The sequence below is a fragment of the Athene cunicularia genome (assembly GCF_003259725.1).
Source record: "Athene cunicularia isolate RWA chromosome 3 unlocalized genomic scaffold, athCun1 chr3_part1, whole genome shotgun sequence".
NCBI lineage: Eukaryota > Metazoa > Chordata > Aves > Strigiformes > Strigidae > Athene > Athene cunicularia.
This window is the reverse complement of record NW_020799097.1, coordinates 69,727,090-69,746,382: the sequence shown is the minus strand read 5'-3', so window position 1 is coordinate 69,746,382 and position 19,293 is coordinate 69,727,090. Positions and strand designations below refer to the sequence as shown.

Sequence of the window (19,293 nt, the reverse complement as noted above, 5' to 3'; positions counted from 1 at the left end):
TGCCCATACTGCCAAATTACAAAACAAGACAAAAGTAATAATTTCATCAGTTCCCATGTGCTATTATTCATCTTGTAGACTTCACCCATAAAAGTGAGAACAGATGTTTTTATTTTTCTGAACAGGATTACTTCCTTTTTTTTTTTTTTTTTTTTTTTTTTTTTTTTTTTTTTTTTTTTAATTTGAGAACTGTATTCTCAGAAAATACATCTGACTGTGAGGATAAGCCCATAATCTTAATCAAGACAAGGCATCCAGAAACTAACAAACCAAAATATCTCTATGACCACCCAGTACTACAGCAAAGTACCCACCCTCAGACTGCATCTGGCTCTCCTAGCTTTAAAGAGAAAAGCATGAGAAGCCCAACTGTCAAAAAAGTAAAAGGAAGGCTTTTCTAAAAACTGAAATCAAGGGGAGGGGGATATCTATACATAATCTAAGAGGAAAAAAAAAAAAGAAAAAAAAAGTAGGAGTCTCTAAAACTGAAGGGATAAAGAACTGGACAAAAGACACATTTGCACAAACTGTCATCCATTTTTAATTGAGATTACTGCTTCATTGGCTTCATAAGTTTATGGTCCAGTTTCAGCTGTTTTCTTTGCTTCCAATTTACTGTTATGTCATTATAACGAGTAAAATACAGTTGTAAACATCCTCCTTGATATTTCCTTAAGTGTTCCCCTGCTTCAGAACCAAAATGTTCACAGAGAAGTTTCAACAGCCTTATAGAAATTCTGGATCAATTGCCTGCATGTATCTACTTCAGAGAGCCTTTAAAACAGAGTCCTACACTTTAGGTGTGTTCAAAACCAAGTCTAACTGAAAGTATGCAGGAACATGAGAGGTGTTCTAGTAAAAGCAGAACATTTTGAGTTTCAGGTCACTGTTAACTGTCCTCTTTCATCCTCCTGTTGGGTTGTTTTTTTCATGACAGATTTGAGACAGAACAAAACTCCAGATCATGAGACACTGGTGAGAACAGGAATCAACCTTCGGCAAACATTTACACATTTAACTTCATCTGTTTGAACAGGGAATCAAGAAGAGCTGAAACAAAATATGTTTTTCTGTGTTTTTATGATTAATACTGCTAATAATAGAGAAGTTAGAAAATTTTAAAATGCAAAAGAAGAAAAACTAATTGAGTCAGAGAGAAAATAATCTTTTATACACACTAAAATGGTTTAAAATACACTTTCCTAAACTGCCTTATGAACAATAAAAAGGTGGATAATACTACCTTTGATATCACCAGACATGTCTAGTATGGAATTTACGAACCATACCTGGATCTTAGACAGCTCTTGCACAGAAGACTGGTCAATTTCTAGTTTGTCTACACGCTTCTTTAATTCATTGATTCCAGCATCTAGTTCCTTCAAACTTTCTTCTGCCTGCAGTATGACCTATATTTGAAAATTACAGAGTTTAGTTTGAAGGTTTAATAAAAATACTGTAGTTGCCATATGGTAATATTCTTTTCTGCTTTCTGCCTGAAGTATTAATCACTTCTTCAATCTGCTGAAACTGTAAAGGTTACTATGAAGAAAAAATATTAATTCAAAGTTGGGAGAGCCTAGCTTGTTTCTTAAATACAATATGGTATTGTTGTTCTTTAATAACAAGCTGGTTTAGTATCATGTAATATTTTATACCAAACATTGCTGTGAAGTTCCATGTTTTCAATTATATAGTACAGGCACAAAAGGACTATTAATTGTTCTAACACCTTCCTTTAAAGCATTCTTTTTATTAACACTCATTCCTTACTTATCCAGGCACCAAGCAAACAACCATCACAGCAGAAGTCATGCATGATAGCAAAGACCTGTGCATAGTTCCCTTTCAGGACCAGGATAGGGCCAAAATTATCGTCAAGGAAAAGAACTTGTACATCCCCTTTTGCCCTTGGAAAAACTTTAACTTAAGAATGCAGGTTGGTATTCTGCAGACATATGTATTTTTCATTGGAAACCACAAGCTTTCCTAGGTCTTTCAACCTAGGAGTCTCTGCTAAAGTAATGCAATCAAGCTATAACAAAATAAAAACACAAGGTAAGACTCCTGCAGTTAAAAGTCCTTTGTTAAGGCCCTTTCTTGGAAACTGCCTATCCACATATGCTTAAACTATATGTGAGTAGACCTCCTGACTCCCAGTAATATGGAGTATGAACAACACAGTAACTAAATACACTTCATGCAGCTAAGCTACCCGGTTGATTAAGGGCCTTATTTCCACTTTCCCAATCACATCTAGAACAAACAGCAAAGCTTTTAAATTTGAATGTTTTATCAGCCAAGGTAGATGTTCAGAAACAAATAAATTCAGTTGCTTTTGTTACCATGATGTTTTCCTATTTGGTAGTTAAATTAATCATAGAGTAGACTAATTTTTACCAATCTTTTGCATCATGGAAGACAGAAAAAAGACACAGAGTATCAGCTCTCTCATTCATACAGGAGACTTAAAATTCTTTCAAAATTTAATTATCAGGTATATAAAGCCCAGTATTTCTGTTTATGTGTACAGTAAGTCTCTTCCTCTCAGTCACCTGCTGGCATCACACATCAGTAACCCTTGGGTAACAAGAAACATCTGTAGAAACTGGCCCTTAGCATACTTCATTCACTTTTCACATTGGCAAAAGAGAAGCAAGGAAACATGATATATTTTGACATATTAATAATTAACTATTCCTCACACAATTCCTGATAAAGAAAAAACAATTATTGTCTTAAATTACAATAAGTAACAGCCAAGATATTTTTATAGACCAGTGCAGAAGAAAGTGACTTCAGTTTTTAATAAAGTGTAAGAGCCAAACCATTTATCCAAACTTTAGACTGGTTTTGGCTCCTTGAAGTTTTCTTTCTTTCAAATACTGCCAAGTTTATGCATAACTAGGACAGTTGAGGAGAAAAGAAAGACACTTCGTGTTGTGGTTTGGGTTTTGGTTTTCTTTAAATTTATAAACATGTTTAGTGTACTCTTGGAAGTACTCATTTTCACATACTTTATGTGAACACATACATTCTCCCATAAAAAGCAACTATTCTCTAGAATCCATATATACTTTGAATAGAAACTTTACCTCTTCCCCCCTCCCCAGGTAATAGTCATTTGGCAATACCTGCATTTGTTCTGTTTCTGGTCTCTCAACTGCCTCTGCTAGTTTCTGTAGAACTAAATATTTGTTATCAGCCACCGATGTAAACAGGAGTTTCAGATCATTCTACAGGAGACAACAACAAACTATAACAAATCACAGTACAAACCAGCTGAAAAATATTATATGTTCCAAAAAGTATAAAGTATTGCAATGTTACAATATCAGGACTAAGGCATAAATCTATTCAAAACTGGAAACATCATAATTAGTCAATGCAAAGCATTTAACATTGCCAAAATTCCATAACTGGATACAGATGAGCTAAAAGTTAAAGCAACTCCTATTCAAAACATAACCTGTGAACGCACTTCTGCTTTTGTCTTCCAATTAGATAAATAATTAGCAAGGATCATTTGATTTATTTAACAAAGATATGCTATTCTTGTGTAGTTTATTCAACCATATCTGTTTGCAAAAAAGTTAGGTGTTACTTTTTAAGGTAAGTTTTTTTAATTACAAACTCGAGAAATATAACAAAGTAAACAAGGCTTCTACACATTATAGGACTAACTACACATTACAACTTTTAGAGTACCTTATCAGACTAGACACATAAACATTACTTAAGAATTTTGCCAAGCTACAGTAAATTATTCTTTTTTTTAATGCATTCATGCCAACAGAAAATTATCTGCACATTTTTCTAAGACTTTCAGCATTATATAAGGGCTTCATTACTAATTATTTTTATGCAGTAATTCTTTTAAATACTAAATATCTCTGGTGTAACAATAATGCACAGGCTTCTAACCAACTTGTCTGCTTTCTTCAGCAAAGGAAGGCCTTTCACTGAAAGATGTTGATTTTTGTTGTTTTTTTTTTTTTTTTTTAATATCTGCTGCAGAGGAAAGATTATGGAGTTTGGAGAAAAATCCTGCAGTAACAACCTATGAAATGATGATCCTAATCCAAAGACACCAGGAATCTGTTTTCTACTTTTTTTTTGTTGTAATTTATGTTTTTTCTTTAAAACTAAACATACTAGAAGGTACATATTATGAAAATAGGAGAGAAGAGGGAGACCAAGTAAGATCTGAAAGCATTTCTGAACACTGTTTAAAAAGATTTCTAAAAGCTCCACTTATCATCATTTTTTCTGCTTTGCTTAATACAGATGGCTTGAAATACAAGCTTTTGTAGAGTAACAGAATGGTCTAAAGATGGTAAGAAAGGTGGGAATCAGTATTGTTTTCTACCCTATCTCTGCTAATATAAAACTGTACTCTATCACATATGATATTATAAAATATATATAGTGGAACTCTATAGATGCTTCTCCTTTGAGAACAGTAGTCAACAATTTCCTTTTATGTAATGTCAGCAGGATGAGAACGCATGGGATGAATGATCACTTTACAATAATTGCATGAGTTACAGAAGGCTTCTAGCAGAGAGTTTAAATTTTGGATCATGATTTGGGTGCCAAGTTTCATGTAGAAGTTCTTTGATTTTTCAGTAAAAACCTGTGAAAACCTTGTTGGTTTTATCTGGTACCAAAAATTCTCATTGCTTTGAAAACCACATCCTTTATATGCCCATCTGATATTTACCCCTGATAATTCCTTCATACCTTGAAAGTCACTATTTGTTGGAGCTGTCCTTTCATCTGATGGCATCTCTGGTTTACTACTGACTCCAGTAAGGTCAGTCTTCTCAGGAGACAATCCAAAGTGTCTTCTATGATATCCCTATTGCCACCATTCTCAGGAAATATCTTAGCAAATAAATTCTTGTTCTTATCCATTTCTTCCATTATGTCTTTGATTTCTTTGGCAAGAGACTGATTTTGTAGAAAACAAAACAAAGTGACAATCAGACATTCTGTAAAACAGGCAAACATATTGCCATAGCCATCATCAATTTTACAGTAATGCAGTGACTTTTTTACATTGTTAATATACACACCCTAGACAAAGTTATGCAGCTACTGTATTTCTGATAATAAAAAGCCCAGACTGCTCTGAGGAAAACAAGTGCTGAAACAAAATTATGTCGAATCACAGAATGATAGAATGGTTAGGGTTGGAAAAGACCATTAAAGGTCACCTAGTTCAACTCCCCTGCAATAAGCAAGGGACATCTTCAACTAGATGAGGTTGCTCAGAGCCCCATCCAACCTGACCTTGAACACTTCCAGGGAAGGAGCATCTACAATCTCTCTGGGCAACCTGTTCCAGTGTTTCAACATTCTCATTGTAAAAAAAATTTTCTTCCTTATATCTAGTCTGAATCTACCCTCTTTTAGTTTAAAACCATTACCACTTGTCCTACCACCTCTCTCTCTCCCCACACTCCCTCTCTTCCCCTCCCCTTCCACTCCCATTTCATGTTGATGAATTTGTACTGTTCCTATATCCCACAGCATTATTTCTTCTTTTCCAATTCATTTCAACTTCAATAATGTGGTGTTTGCTAATACTTAGCAAAGAAGTTAAACAAAAGACAGATTCTATGTTTAATTCTCCTCTGATCAGGCAAAAGTTGGGTCAAGGTGCTGCTTTTTGAAACGTTCTCTACATGGTCAATAAAGTTACTTCTACCAGTAGCAGAATACTGCAATTACACAGAGATCATGACAGTGACATGTCACTTATCCAGGGTTCTAGTATTTTTTTTCTAAACACTTTATAAAATGCATCCTTATTAACAATTTAAAGGAAGTCCTGTTCATGGATTCCTTACCTCTTGCTTGCAGAGGTATGTTTCTCTTTGTTCCTCTGGCAACAGAGATGTAGCAACAAAGACCTGTTCTTCCACACCATCTAGCCACAGGGAGGTTGCTATTACACCATCATACAGCTTCTCTTCAAGATGCAGGCTCTCCTCCACCCGTCCAGCCTGGGCAAAAGGAACCAAAGAAGTCCAGAACAGAAGTACAAGATACTCTTTCTAACTTGTAATATTTTGGAAAGGGCTGGATTTCCAGGTAGGAGCTAGAGGAGTTTTCATCGTAAATGTGGTTCTGCTGAAGGATAGGTGTAAAGACAATTGAAATGTTACCTCAGATGACACATCTTCAAAGGCCTGATTCAATTCATCCAATACTGGTGACACTGAGGATTTATCTTCATCCTGTCCTTCCTCCTTATACAGAGGCATTCCAGATATCAGTCTGTTTGGTCTGCTATAAAGCTGCTGAGAGAGAAGTACTAATTAGCTTGCTTCTACCATATATAGGGCACAAAATTCAGCTATACAGATTTTACTGCTGACTGAGGATATCACCAAAAAATGCTCAAGGTCCTCCCATGACTGTTCAGTGTCATAAATATCTTGAATAAAAGACTGCTCAACAGGAGGTTCACTAGAAGTGCAGGATAAATACCTGTAGTTAGAATTAGCAATAGCAAAATTTATTTACCAAAAAATCATTAATTACCCTTGAACAAATACAAGATATTTAGAACTTTGGAAGCTGATTTTAATGTAGTGTTATATAAAGAACGGTGGGCCTGGGTCTATTAACAATAAAATGGATGATGTATGTTAATACAAATCTTGAATTGTCCCTGGTTTAGTTGATCAATCCGTGTTTCTTTCAGCAAAAATTCTGTGGCTGAAATCACTTGCCTCTTTGTCACATACACACTAAGATCAAGAACTGAATGTAACCAATAAATTAAAACTGAAAACACCAGTTTTTCCTTTAAATTGTTGCCAGATTACTGGTCAATTCCAGAAGGATGATTTGTTACAGAATTATTCTGGGTTAGATAAGTAGATCAAAATTTTGTCTGAGACTTTTCTAGGTCATTCACCTGAATGATTGTACAATTCAAATTTGAACAAGAGCAGTGCTAGTGCCAATATTTAATAGTTTTTAAAGATTTCACAAAAATAAATTGTTCCATCTTTTTTACATTAACTACATCACCTTAATGCGTCTGCTATGCACATATTGTACTTCATGCTGTGACAACTGCTTTCATAGTGAAAATGCAAAGAGAAATTAAAAATGGTTACCAGCTGTTCCTGTTCCAAAGCCTTTTGGAGCAGTCTCTGCTTGGTATTGAATTCCCGGTTCAGGCTTTCCCATTTCACCTTCATCTGTTCTTCAGATGATGGCTTCTCACCTTCCAAGCCTAATTCCTCAGAGAGTATATCAGGCTTGTCACTGAATGGGAAGATGTATAAATGTTTAACAAATACAAAAGTTATAACTGTATAAGGTGTTTATTTCCTCTTTCAATTGAGAAATTCTACATTTCAATTAAGTGCTACTTTTTAAAGCTTTGACTTGGGTTTTTTTTTCAGATAGTAAGACAAAGGCTGTTTCATAAGAGCAAGAAGTTCTTGCCTAATGGGATAAAATGTACTTTCTAAGAAACTGTTTAGATTTGCAAGTATCCGTATCAAATAAAACAACCCAAACCACACTGAATATATTCTACATTGCAATTTAACCTTTGAACAATCATTACTTCAAAGCATGAAATATAAAAAAAAATAAAAATGACCTGACTCCTTCCTCACCTCCTCTCTCAAAATGCCAGACATACTCCGACATTTTAATGCAGGACAAGCATAGGAGTTTAGCTTTGATAAACAGTCAAAGAAATTCAGCATTTTTTATCTTATTTTTTCGTTTCTTTCTGTAATATAACATCATGTGACAGAAGGAGCCTCAAACAGAAAGAGATAAGTACTTTCTAGCACTGTAATAAAAAAACCACATTGAATTGACACAAATGCTGAGAAAAAGAATTTACAGAGTACAGCTTACATTCCCTATGCATAAATCTTGGTTCTGCTGCCTCATGAACTACCTTCATGTTGGCATGCTGGAGGAGCCACAGGCGTGCTCACTACTACTGAGATACTTCAGGGAAGTATTTTAACTGAATGGTTGACTGCTCTTTGATTCTTAGCTGATAGTGTTCACCCTGGTTTTGCCTGAAGGTAATCCGTTATCACAAAACAGTTTGTGTTAATATATTAACAGACCCACACTCTAGTACTCTAGGTGTTGTATAAAAGTGATAAAACAAAAACTAGAGCATTATATGCGGAAGAAGGATGTAAACATAAGGATGACAAAGCAGAGTCATAGAAATTTATTTTGCAGAACACATGAAAGCAGACCTTATACATAGGCCTTCTGGAGCACCCTGCTGCGTTAGGATTTCTTCTCCACGACATGCTACTGACCGAAGCAGATTCTTCTGCTCTTCTAGCTCTTGTTCCAGCTCCTAACATAGTTAGGTACAAAAACCAAAACAAATCTCAAACAGACTGTTTTTGCCTTGGAAGGATATATCTATGTAGCATAATGACATGCAAAGATAGATTAACTATTTCTGATATGGCTTGCTTAAGCACCAAAAGCAGTGCAAAATCTCCATGCAGCGACAGAAAAAATGGGTACATAAACTGGATTGCTGAGCTAATCGACTAATGCAAAGCAGTTGCTGGAACCTAATCTAGTGAGGATGTCTGGGTATCATGCAACACAACATACCTCGTAATGTGTGTATCTTTGCTTGCTATTTTGTTAGAGTTTTTGTAATAAATTGCTTGTTATTTTGCTATATTGGTCACTATAAAAACCAATGTTGATTACTATTTTGAGCAAATATCATTATCTCCTTAGAGTAACTTTAAGGGTTGATTCTAATGGACAATGGAAGTATAGAGAGATTAAGTGAGTTGAACATGTTCACCCAGGATGTCTAGTCTGCCTGGCTGTTTCAGATATAAAATAGCAAGCTCAGATGCATCCTTACAAAACACTGAGTAAGAAACAGTGTAACAATGAAGATTTCAGTGGAAATATTAAAAAGAATGGCTCAGTTACAGTGTTAAGTATAATCTAAAGATGGGACTAAAAGAAATGCAAAACACAAACTTTCTGTTGCTGCAGGGTGTTCTGCTGTTGCTGTGAGCGAGTGGTTCTTGCTTGTGCCAGCCATTCTTGGACACTGGGGCTTTGTGAGGAAACAAAGTCCAGATCACTCTCCTCCTTTTCTTGTAATGATCCCTGCTTTAAGAGAAAGAAATAAAGATTTTACAAAATCTCTTACATTACTAGAGAGCTGGCAGGTCCAGCTCATCAACTCAACTGCATGTAATGCCATATTCCACCTCTCAAACTGCTGGCTCACATCAATTCTGAAGTGAGCAATGACTTTAGTTTTTGGACTCCTACTGGCCATTAGTTACTAGCAAAAAAAGCATCCATAAAAATGTAAAAATAAACATGCACTACTGCATTTAGCAGAATCAGAGCTCAGAGACCATGGACTGATGTGTTTCTGAAGACTATCCTGCTTCTAAAAAGCAGCATTGATCTATAATGGAGGTTGCAGCTTTAACTGGCAATGCAGGGAATCAATAGGTTGTTTCTGTCATATATTTAGTCGAATTAAAGCCAATTTTTTGCCTAACCAAAATTACAGAATGCTGGTTGACTCTGGTCAAAATTTATTTATCACTAAGTACATAACTCTATCCGTGGTTGGCAGAAACACAGTCAGTTATATGATACGAACAGTGAAGACAATAAGAGAGATCAAACCACAGAATGTTATAACAGAACAGCAAAAGCAACGGTTCCTTCACTTCATACTTCTATCATGTTTTCCAACATGAGCGATTCAACAGGCTTCCTGTGTAAGCAAAGCAAAAAAGAGCCAATGCCTTAACAGACTTCTGAAATTCATGACAGCTGCAAATTTAAATTATTTTAGTGGTCAATGTATTCAAATGTAGGGATTTCAACATACTAGGCCTAATGTTAAAGACAGACCTGTAGGTCTGGCTACTTAGATCTACACAACTCTCTGGATTTACTTTAACTTTGTTTCACTAAGGATTCAGTTTGCAGGTAAGCTGTGATACTTTGTAGGAGCAAGTTTCTAGAAAAGCTGACCTGACTGGAGTGCAAACAATGTCATCATATGATATCAGATTAGGCAAAGAAAATATTATGTGAGGGATAAAGAAGGTCTGGAATTTTAATTTTTCTATTCAAAATGAGAAAATAAGACAGCATGTCTGTAAATTGTTAAAAAAAATCTGCTTTATTTTATATGCTATGGGGAGAATAATTGTTCAACTTGTAAACTTCTTCAGAGAATATTATCTAGTTCTTCACTGAATTTCAACAGGTTGATTGATTTCAGCTAGATTTTCAGTCTTCTCTTCTCTGGGAAGGGGGTTGAGAAGCTAGAATTTTGGAGTTATACTAAGACAAATAAGTAGTAGTCCCACGGTTCCTGCAATAGCAAAGCGTGTAAGAGGAATGGTGACATCTGTGGATGCAATGAGGTTTTGCAAATATGTTATTGTGCAAACTTTTTACATCAAAATTATTTGTGAACCAGATTTTATGATTCTCAAATCACAGAATATAAGTCTGAAAAAATACACTTGCATTTTCATTTGAATTCTGTATAAAGGAAGTGTATTGCATTTCCTTTAAATAACCAAGGAAATAAATGCTTGAAGCTGTCATTCCTGGGGACTATCCACTCCAGCACAGAAATAACTGGAAAATCCCTAAAGAAAATAGTGATAAAATTGAGCTTTCAAAGGAGCAAAGAATTGTACAAACTTATATTGGGCATATTTGTCATGTGGAACTGAAGTAATCCCTCGCACACACAGACTTTGTAATAAAAAGTAAAGAAACGCTGTGTTTTTTACTTCAGAGTCTATTATACTACTTTGTTTTATAAGGAGTCTATTTATGTTTATTGACCCTAAGTCACAGAATTTAGTAGATAACAGTAATAAGGCAATGTTTTGTATAGCTTTCAAAGTGCTTGAAAAATGCTACATTTGGAATCAGTGTAGTGTGGAACTGATACAGCATATTTCTGATTAGCTTCACTGCTTTATTTTATGAATAAAGAAGTTGGTCTTCAAATCACTTTTACCATATTAGTGACATTAATTATTTAAAATCAGAAGGAAAACTGAAATTTCTGCAAGGAAGTCACAGAATCTCACACTGGCTCCTTAAAAACCTTGTGCCACAGGAATAATAGATATGCTGAAATTATTGCTTTAAGGAAAATGTAGCTAGCCTATACAATGCTCTTGGTCTTGCAGTGCAATTTGTGAGGATCATTCCTTTTCTGAGTGCAGGCTGGTCTATGCCTCTGGGCAATTACAAGGTTATCAGTACATCTAGAAACACGTATAAGTCTCAGTTCCTTACATGGATGAGCAACAGTGCTGTTATCATGTAATATTTTTCGGGGTTAATAATGACAGTGGACAGAGTTAGTGCATTTTGCGGCATCTGATGCTCTGAGCCTCTGTCCATATGAAACACTTTATGCCTGATTGCAAAAAGACATTATAGATTCTCTCATCTAAAAAAAATTGCTCAATGAAAATTTGAAGATGTTATACTGCCTATACCTATTTTGTTTTGGTGTGTTAAGTTTTATAGTTATTGTGTTTTATAGTTATTTATAGTTATTGTGTTGCTTTGGACTAAAAATAGTTCTTAGCAAGTCAAGTGACTTTTCAAGCTAACCTCTCAGTAGACTTTAATCTGTATTACAAGCTAGAAATCTTTGAAGCTTATCATGTTTAATTTGCACAGAAAAGCTCAGAAAAGAAGTAAAAGAAAAGGGGGGAGTGAGTCACAGCAGGGCAAACAAACTCAAAACCAGCCAGTCCATTACATCATTGGGTTTCTTGTATGTATTCGGTTCTCCACATGCTAGTTCAACCTAAAGAATGACCAAAACCAACTGTTAAATAAAATGAACTAGTGGCAATAAGCAGACTAATGCTGCTAAGAATAGAAACCTAGGACAAGACTGAGGTTAAATGTTTTGTTTATATAATATTCTCTTTGGTGTAATGATACCACTAAGTATTAGCCATATTTGAAAATGTTTCATTATCTTAATGTTATCTGCTCATTGTGTTGTGCACACTGTATGGAGGAAAGCTAGTCTTTGGGATTGTCCTTTTGTTGGGGGAGGGATCCTGCCCCAGAGTGCATGCAATCTAAAGGGAATGGGAACAGGAATAGAGTATATCTCGACCAAGATAATCATCTACTTTATTATTGTCCTTTTAGTGAAGATAGTTAGGTTAGGATAGTTTCACCATGAAGTGGTGCTGTAACTTGAAAATTATAAGCTAAAGCTTGCTAGACAGTTGTTTATTTTGGAGTGTAACTCCATTTACTAACTAAAGATGAATATCCCAAACTAAATCAGTGAAATACTTTTACTCCTTTTCCCAGTTCCATGAAACTGCTACAAAATCCTCCAAACTCCTGCCCACCACGAAGGCAGTTGGAAAAGAGTCACTTACCCGAATGTTGGTCTGTTTGTCGTGAAGCACTCTCTGCAGCTCCAGAAGGCTGCTCTTCAGTGTCCTGAGCTTCATAGCCAGCTGCTCTGCCTCGTCCTTGGTGTGAGCCTTCCCCTCCATAAGCAAGTTCTCATTGTGCACAGACAACTCTGACAAGGCTATCACCTTCTGCTCTATTTCAACTAGCATGTTCTGCAGCAGCAAAAATAAAGACCCAAATTCATACATTTTCCAGCATCTGTCACACTTTCTGACAAGATGACCTGTGGCCTACCTCACCCATCGCCAAGCTAAGGGCAAGTCAGATTATCATTGTTTTGCCTTCCAGTCCCTTTCAGAGTCCTTAGGAAAATGCTTGCAAACGTTTGTATTTGCCATTTCTGTTTGCAACTTTTTTCAAAATAGGAATGAAAAAGTTATTTGAAACAAAGGATTTGTTGCAGAGATGCTCTTTATTTGCACATTAAATTTAGTAAGGGTGGCTAAGATGCTAGACTGACATTCATAATGACAAGAAACAGAGCACACAGCTAGAGTTACTTCTTCCCTTCCCTTTCATGTATATTTAGCGAAATGCTTCCTACCTCCTCCTATGTACTACTCTGGCTGTGCTGATAAGCTTCTCTTCTCACTATTTGCTCATTCTGATTGGTGCATGATGGATTTAAGGATTTCTGTATAATCCTCTTTAGTCTAAAGAGAGACTTAAAGTGACAAATCTCTGGCATGTGTATTCTCAAAAACTACTTTCCTGACATTCCACTAACCATTCATGTATTACACAGTGCATATTTTGATCTTCCAAACTCAAAGCTTCTACAATTCCTGCTCAAAAACCTAGTCTGACATCAAATGTTCTTGTTTTCATAGCAACCGTCAAGTATAAACTTACAAATATTCCTCCTGAAGGAATGCATCCATGATAAGATAGGGAGTCTTTAAAAAGTGGAAAAAATATAGGACTTTATATAAAACTTATTGTATTACGATTTTTAAGAACCAGCAAAAGAAGTAGTATTAGCTTTTCCATTAAGTTAACTGTTCTTTTTGAGTTTCCACCACTTTTGAGTTTCTATTGAAAAAAAGTACTGCTTTGTTTAAGTTTACAGGGTTTATCTATATACAATAAACAGCTCCCAAGAATGGCTGATGAAAGAACACTTGAGACTGAGCAGACTGAAAATTCCAATAATGAAGCCGTGTCAGTGGAAATTTAACTAGATGTTTAATTCATCAGACATGTGAAACTCCCATTTATCCTAAAATAGTCAAGATCCTCATTCTTTAATATGAAAGGGGATCATTTGTCCACCTGTCTCTTGTTTATCTTGTACTTTTAGTTATAATGATCACACAGTTCTAAACACTCATTTAAAAATTCAAAACTCCCACTAATTTGAGAACCTGGACATTATGACTGATCCAAGTCTTGTTAATGTACATGCAATTACTCCTATTGCAGTAAAATATTTTCCCTCAATTGTTTTGGTTTTTGGGGTTGATTTATAATATTCCATTAATAAAAATAGTAACTACTGATGATTACACTTTACTTTTGAATGTGGGAAGGGATCACCCCTGAAGAAAATACAACGCTGTCCCAGTTATGACTGGGTGTCATAACTAGACTGAGTGTGTTCTTCAGCTGGAAAAGGAGTAGGAAAGCACACTGTAGGTGCTTTGACACATATCGAGTTGTTCAACAGCTCTAGCTTGAGTGGAGGCAAAACAGTAAGTGAAGAGAATATAAGGCCTCTAAAGCAAAACAAAATGCCCTCCAAAAGTTGTAGAGCTTCAAATGTTCTTGCAGTCAGAGTATTTTGTTTTCCTGCTGCTATGTTTACATGCACTTTCTATAAAGCACTATTTGCAATGTTTAATAAGAAATGAAGAACAGGCTATATTTCATTTCACAAATCATAGACAAAACTAACTGAGCATATATGAGGTGCTAAGGAGCTCAGAAATTTCTCCACTAATATGCTGGCTCATACCACTCAATAATGGTCTTAACATTTAAGGCCCATACTTGTCTTTTCATTCAGATAAAGCCACGTCCATCCTGTTCATCTAAACATTACAGGACTGATAATTTTACCTGACAGTCCACCAGCTGTGCTTCCATGTCCATAGGTTCCTCAGCAGTAACCAAAGCGGAGTTCAGTGTTGCTCGGGTATTGAGTAGCCAGTGGTCAAGCTCATCAGCTTCACAACGGTACCTTTGAAGAGCCTGCTCTTGCCGCTGTTCTTCCAGTTGCTCATTCAGTTTCTCCTAGAGGTGCAAATTATATTTTACTTTTTGAAAGAAATACACCACAACAGTAATTAAAATTTAAAAAAAAAAAATTCTTCTCTGTCTCTCACAACTTCTATATAGTATTTTTAAGCCATAATAAGCCCTTTCTTTCATGAGTTGGAAACCTTTACAAAATATCTTTCAATTTATGAGCACGCATTTCTGGTGACTGAAATGCTGTTTCAGTTTGGACACTATATTTCTACTTCCTTCAGTAGATCTCTGCTATTACAGCTTTCTAAAGGTGAGGTCTTTTCTGCCTCCTGTTGCTGTTCTCCTCTGGGTTTCCCCCCACGTTGACTGTTTGCTCAACTAGCACAGCACTGTTTGCTTAGGGAGAAAGATGCATGGAGACACAGAGCTGGGAGTGGACTACAGGGAAAGGAGAGCAGCTTTGTCTTTTTCGGCAGCAGAAGGCTGTTAGCCTTATTTCTAGTCTTTCAAGAGAGGCACGAGAGGGGTATTTCAAGGGTCCAACAGAATACTGGTGGTCTTTGGGGTAGCCACTGTGGGTAAAGAGAAGACTGAAGAGCTGTTTACCCTGTCCAGCCTCTCAGAGGACTCCTGTGCCATGGAGTGTGGAAGGACATTAAACTCCAAAGGCTGCTGCAGCAACAGCATCACAGCAACACAGACTCCCTGTCTCCATCCATCAGCTGGTCCATCCATTGGACAGACAGGGAGCGATCAGCAAGACAAATCTGAAAACTGGCTGAACAGCTGGGCCCAGAGGATGGTGATCAGTGGCACAAAGTCTAGTGAGAGGCCAGTAATAAGTGAGTTTACTGATGCTACAAAATAGGAGGAGTGGGCTGATACACCAGACGGTTTTGCTGCCATCCAGATGGACCCTGACAGACTGAAGAAATGGGCTGAAAGGAAACACATGAAGTTGAAAAAAGGGAAGTCCTGCACCTGGGGATGAACAACCCCAGATACCACTTTATGCTGGAGGCTGACCAGCTGGAAAGCAGTTTGGCAAAAAAGGACCTGAGGGTCCTGTTGGACACCAAGTTGAACATGAGCCAGCAATGGGCTCTTGTGACAAAGAAGGCTAATGGTATTCTGGGCTGTATTAGGAGGAGTGTTGCCAGCAGGTTGAGGGAGGTGATCTAATTCTTCTACTTGACACCGGTGAGTCTGCACCTGGAGTACTGTGACTAGTTCTGTGCTCCCCAATACAAGAGATACAGAGCTCTGGAGAGAGTAGAGGGGATTTGCAGAATAAGAAACAGATAGAGCAGGATGGTCAGAGGATATTTAGATGTATAAGATAATGTGGAACCTAACCATGCTGTAAATGATATGGAACAAGGGGAGAAGATTGTACTGGATCTGGCTGGGATGCAGTTAACTTCATTGCAGCCTGTACAGTGCTGTGCTTTGAAACTGTGGCTAAAACTGTGCTAACATAGCGATGTTTTGGCTACTGCTGAACAGTGTATGCACAGCATTAAGGCTTCCTTTCCAACTGCCTCTCACAAAGGCCAGTAAACTGGAGGTGGGAAAAAGGCTGAGAGATGACATAGCCAGGGCAGCTGATCTGAACTGACCAAAGGGATATTACCTACCATATGACATCATACTCAGCAATAAAAGCTCATGGAAAGATGGGGGTGAGGGAGAGGGAATTTGATGGTGTTTGCCTTCCCAAGCAACTGCTACATGTGCTGAGATCCTGCATTCCAGGAAAGTGGCTAAACATCTGCCTGCTGATGGGGAATTAGTGAATAAGTTCCTTATTTTCCATCACTTGCACTGACAATTATTCCGTAGCCTACTAAGCTATTATTATTATTACATTTCATCAGCCCTTCTGACTGCCTTCTATTTTTTTCCCCATCCCATGGGAGAGGGGAGTGTGGGTGGTTATTTTGCTGCTGGCCAGGGTCAACCTACCACACTTCTGTAAGGAAATTCAGACCTGTGTGTGCAGGGCAAATCCATCACACAGAAAAGTGTTCGTACAGCTTTTCTGAATGCTTAATTTCAATGGGGAAATTAATAATTGCATGTTAGAATAATTTAAAGAATTATGATAGCTGTTAAATGTCTCAATCCAGAGCTGAACAGTTCTGAAGCTCTAGTTATTTAAATTGGGTCCACAGAAAGAACAGTATTACCAATCCACACCCTCAACAGCAAAATGTTTCCATTACATGTTCTATCTGTATTCCTACATTTACCATCCCTACAGTGCCCTGGAGAAGATTTTATCTGTGAAATCAGACTTATAAAGTGCACAGGTTGAATTACCGAATACTGTCCTCATACCACACATATTTCTTAGCCAGGATTATTGGGGGATACTTGTGCTATTGTATTAAAGTAACTGTCAGAATCATAACCATAGTTAAAAGTAGTATATTTGACTTATGCTTTATCTTGAAATTATTAGTTAGCAATTCCTCCTAAGTACTATCAAAAAGTTTGTAAGATCCTGTATGGGGTGCAAACTATAAACAGTATGATGTCTATTCTACTTCCAGCCCCTTATTTTTACATAAACCCCATTTTTCTTCTGAGAAGGAAAAACTTACTGCAATTTTTAAATAACAACAATGATAGTTTCCAAGTACTTGTTCACTGTCTCGGGTGACTGCACAGAACTAATGCAGCTAGATCCATAGAGCCAATTCTCACTCAGTCTCTCAGAACTGATTGATGCTGGAAATTACGAAGGCAGCAGCTGCTGAGTTTGTGAATTCACTGTTGCAGTTCTTAGCAGTACAACAGTAAAGCTGCCCTGCAGTGTTCAAAGCAGACAAACTTTAGCACGACTGCCTTTTCTCACCTGTATAATATACACAGCAACATTCCTATATCTAAATGACTTTTTAATAATCACCTGAGTATTAAAGGATTTTTGGTAAAGCTGGTAGACAAAGAAATAAAGGCAGGCATCTTCCATGATAAAAGTTTGCAAGAAAATCACTGGGAAGATCAGCATAGACAACAATGCAACAGTTTAGAAGAGGTGTTATTTCTTCTTTTAAGCTTTTCCCCTTCTCTTGTCTCCCAGTTTGGACAGGTAACTCCTCAAAAGTTTACTGTAGATAACATGACTTTTGATATCTGCACTTTATTACTTCTCCTGTGAAGGACAAGGAATACCAAGAGAACCTATTTAAAAAATATCAATGTGGATACTGAAAAACCCTAATTTATAAATGTGTAAAAATATGACTCTTGCAGTGTGCTTCCAAGTTCCTTCTGGCTACTTATCACCTAGCATGAAGATGAGGGGCTTGCTGAAAAAGAATAAAAATTTATTAGTGAAAGGAATTGTGAGGAATGAGCAGAACTGAAAATTACTTTATCAGCATTCAATGATGACTAAAGACTTTGGTAAAAGTACAGGTCTGTCAAAAGTGTCTCTCAAAATCTGGAATGTGATTGAAAAGACCCACTCTGAAAGGCTTTTATTGTACCTCTAATAGTTGTCGTTTTCCTGATGCCTTCATTCGAATTGTGGCCATCCGTTCTGCCAAGACTGTGAGAGTGGACTGCAATGCCAGTTGATCACCAGCTTCTGCATCCAGTGGTTCTGAAACCAGCTCTTGGGCTAATGATGTCTGAAGCTCAGTGATTTCCTCTTGTAACATTAAAATCTCATCCATCAAAGCCTATTTAGAAATCAGAGCAGAAAAATTATGTTTCATTTATCAGTGAGAAGAAAGCATCTCAGGAGGCTTAATACAAAATTCAAGGTGACTGTCTCCAGGGAGCATGAGGAACATAAGAGTAGTGAAATACATATCTATATATCTCACTGCTGGTTTAGCAGAGTCAGAATTCAGAAGGGCTGAGTACTGCTTTTAGATGCTTAAGCTAGGATTATGCAGCTGATAACCAAAATACAGATTTAATTACTTATCTTGAATTGCAAACACATTGTGAGAAGGAAATATTTTGTAAATATTATACACACAGATTTATTCTTCTAGCAAATTTTCTGCAGAGTATTCTAGTAGATATGGTGAAGATAATGAAAAAGTGAGTGCATTTGTGAGAGAGAAACAGAGGCATGAGTTAGCTTCCAGACTAAAACTTACTAACCGGACAAAGGACATCCAGCAGTATATGTAAATATCTAGAGATTAACTCCATGGTGTAAAAACTTATCCTACAAGTCAGTTTGCAAGGTATCTACAAAAGGATGCTGCATTACCAATACCTTAGAGCAGGTACTTCACTTTCATGTCTGATAGTATATACACATTGGATGCACAGGACATCACATGGTGCTATAAAAGCCAAATGTTATATTTTTTACATCACAGAGTTCCTGCTGAAATAAGAACTAACCCCACCAGAGAGTTTCAAGCTAACATACAGAAGGCTTAGATGATTACAGTTGGGACATATGTCAGATTGCTTACTTGATAAAGTATTCCCTTATTATTCAGACCATAACTTCTCAAGACTTCCCTCAGGACAGAATTTCTTGTGTGCTTTGGTTTGTTTAACAAGGCAATGATTTTCTATTTAGATCAATTTACAATGGATCAGTATTGGTTATGATCTTAGTAAATTTGGAAACAT

General features: G+C 36.7%; 1 protein-coding gene across 1 annotated transcript in view; it reads right to left on the bottom strand.

The window, feature by feature from the left end:
* Positions 1-19,293, bottom strand: part of SYNE1 (spectrin repeat containing nuclear envelope protein 1) — a 317,817-nt gene that overhangs the window by 78,628 nt on the left and 219,896 nt on the right. The window contains exons 97-107 of the mRNA XM_026844552.1: positions 18,180-18,374; positions 14,551-14,724; positions 12,453-12,644; positions 9,019-9,150; positions 8,256-8,362; positions 7,137-7,287; positions 6,174-6,308; positions 5,856-6,011; positions 4,744-4,953; positions 3,135-3,236; positions 1,290-1,409 (exon numbers count right to left, since the gene is read on the bottom strand). Coding sequence (XP_026700353.1) covers positions 1,290-1,409; positions 3,135-3,236; positions 4,744-4,953; positions 5,856-6,011; positions 6,174-6,308; positions 7,137-7,287; positions 8,256-8,362; positions 9,019-9,150; positions 12,453-12,644; positions 14,551-14,724; positions 18,180-18,374 — 1,674 coding nt within the window. The remainder of the gene's footprint in view (positions 1-1,289; positions 1,410-3,134; positions 3,237-4,743; positions 4,954-5,855; positions 6,012-6,173; positions 6,309-7,136; positions 7,288-8,255; positions 8,363-9,018; positions 9,151-12,452; positions 12,645-14,550; positions 14,725-18,179; positions 18,375-19,293) is intronic.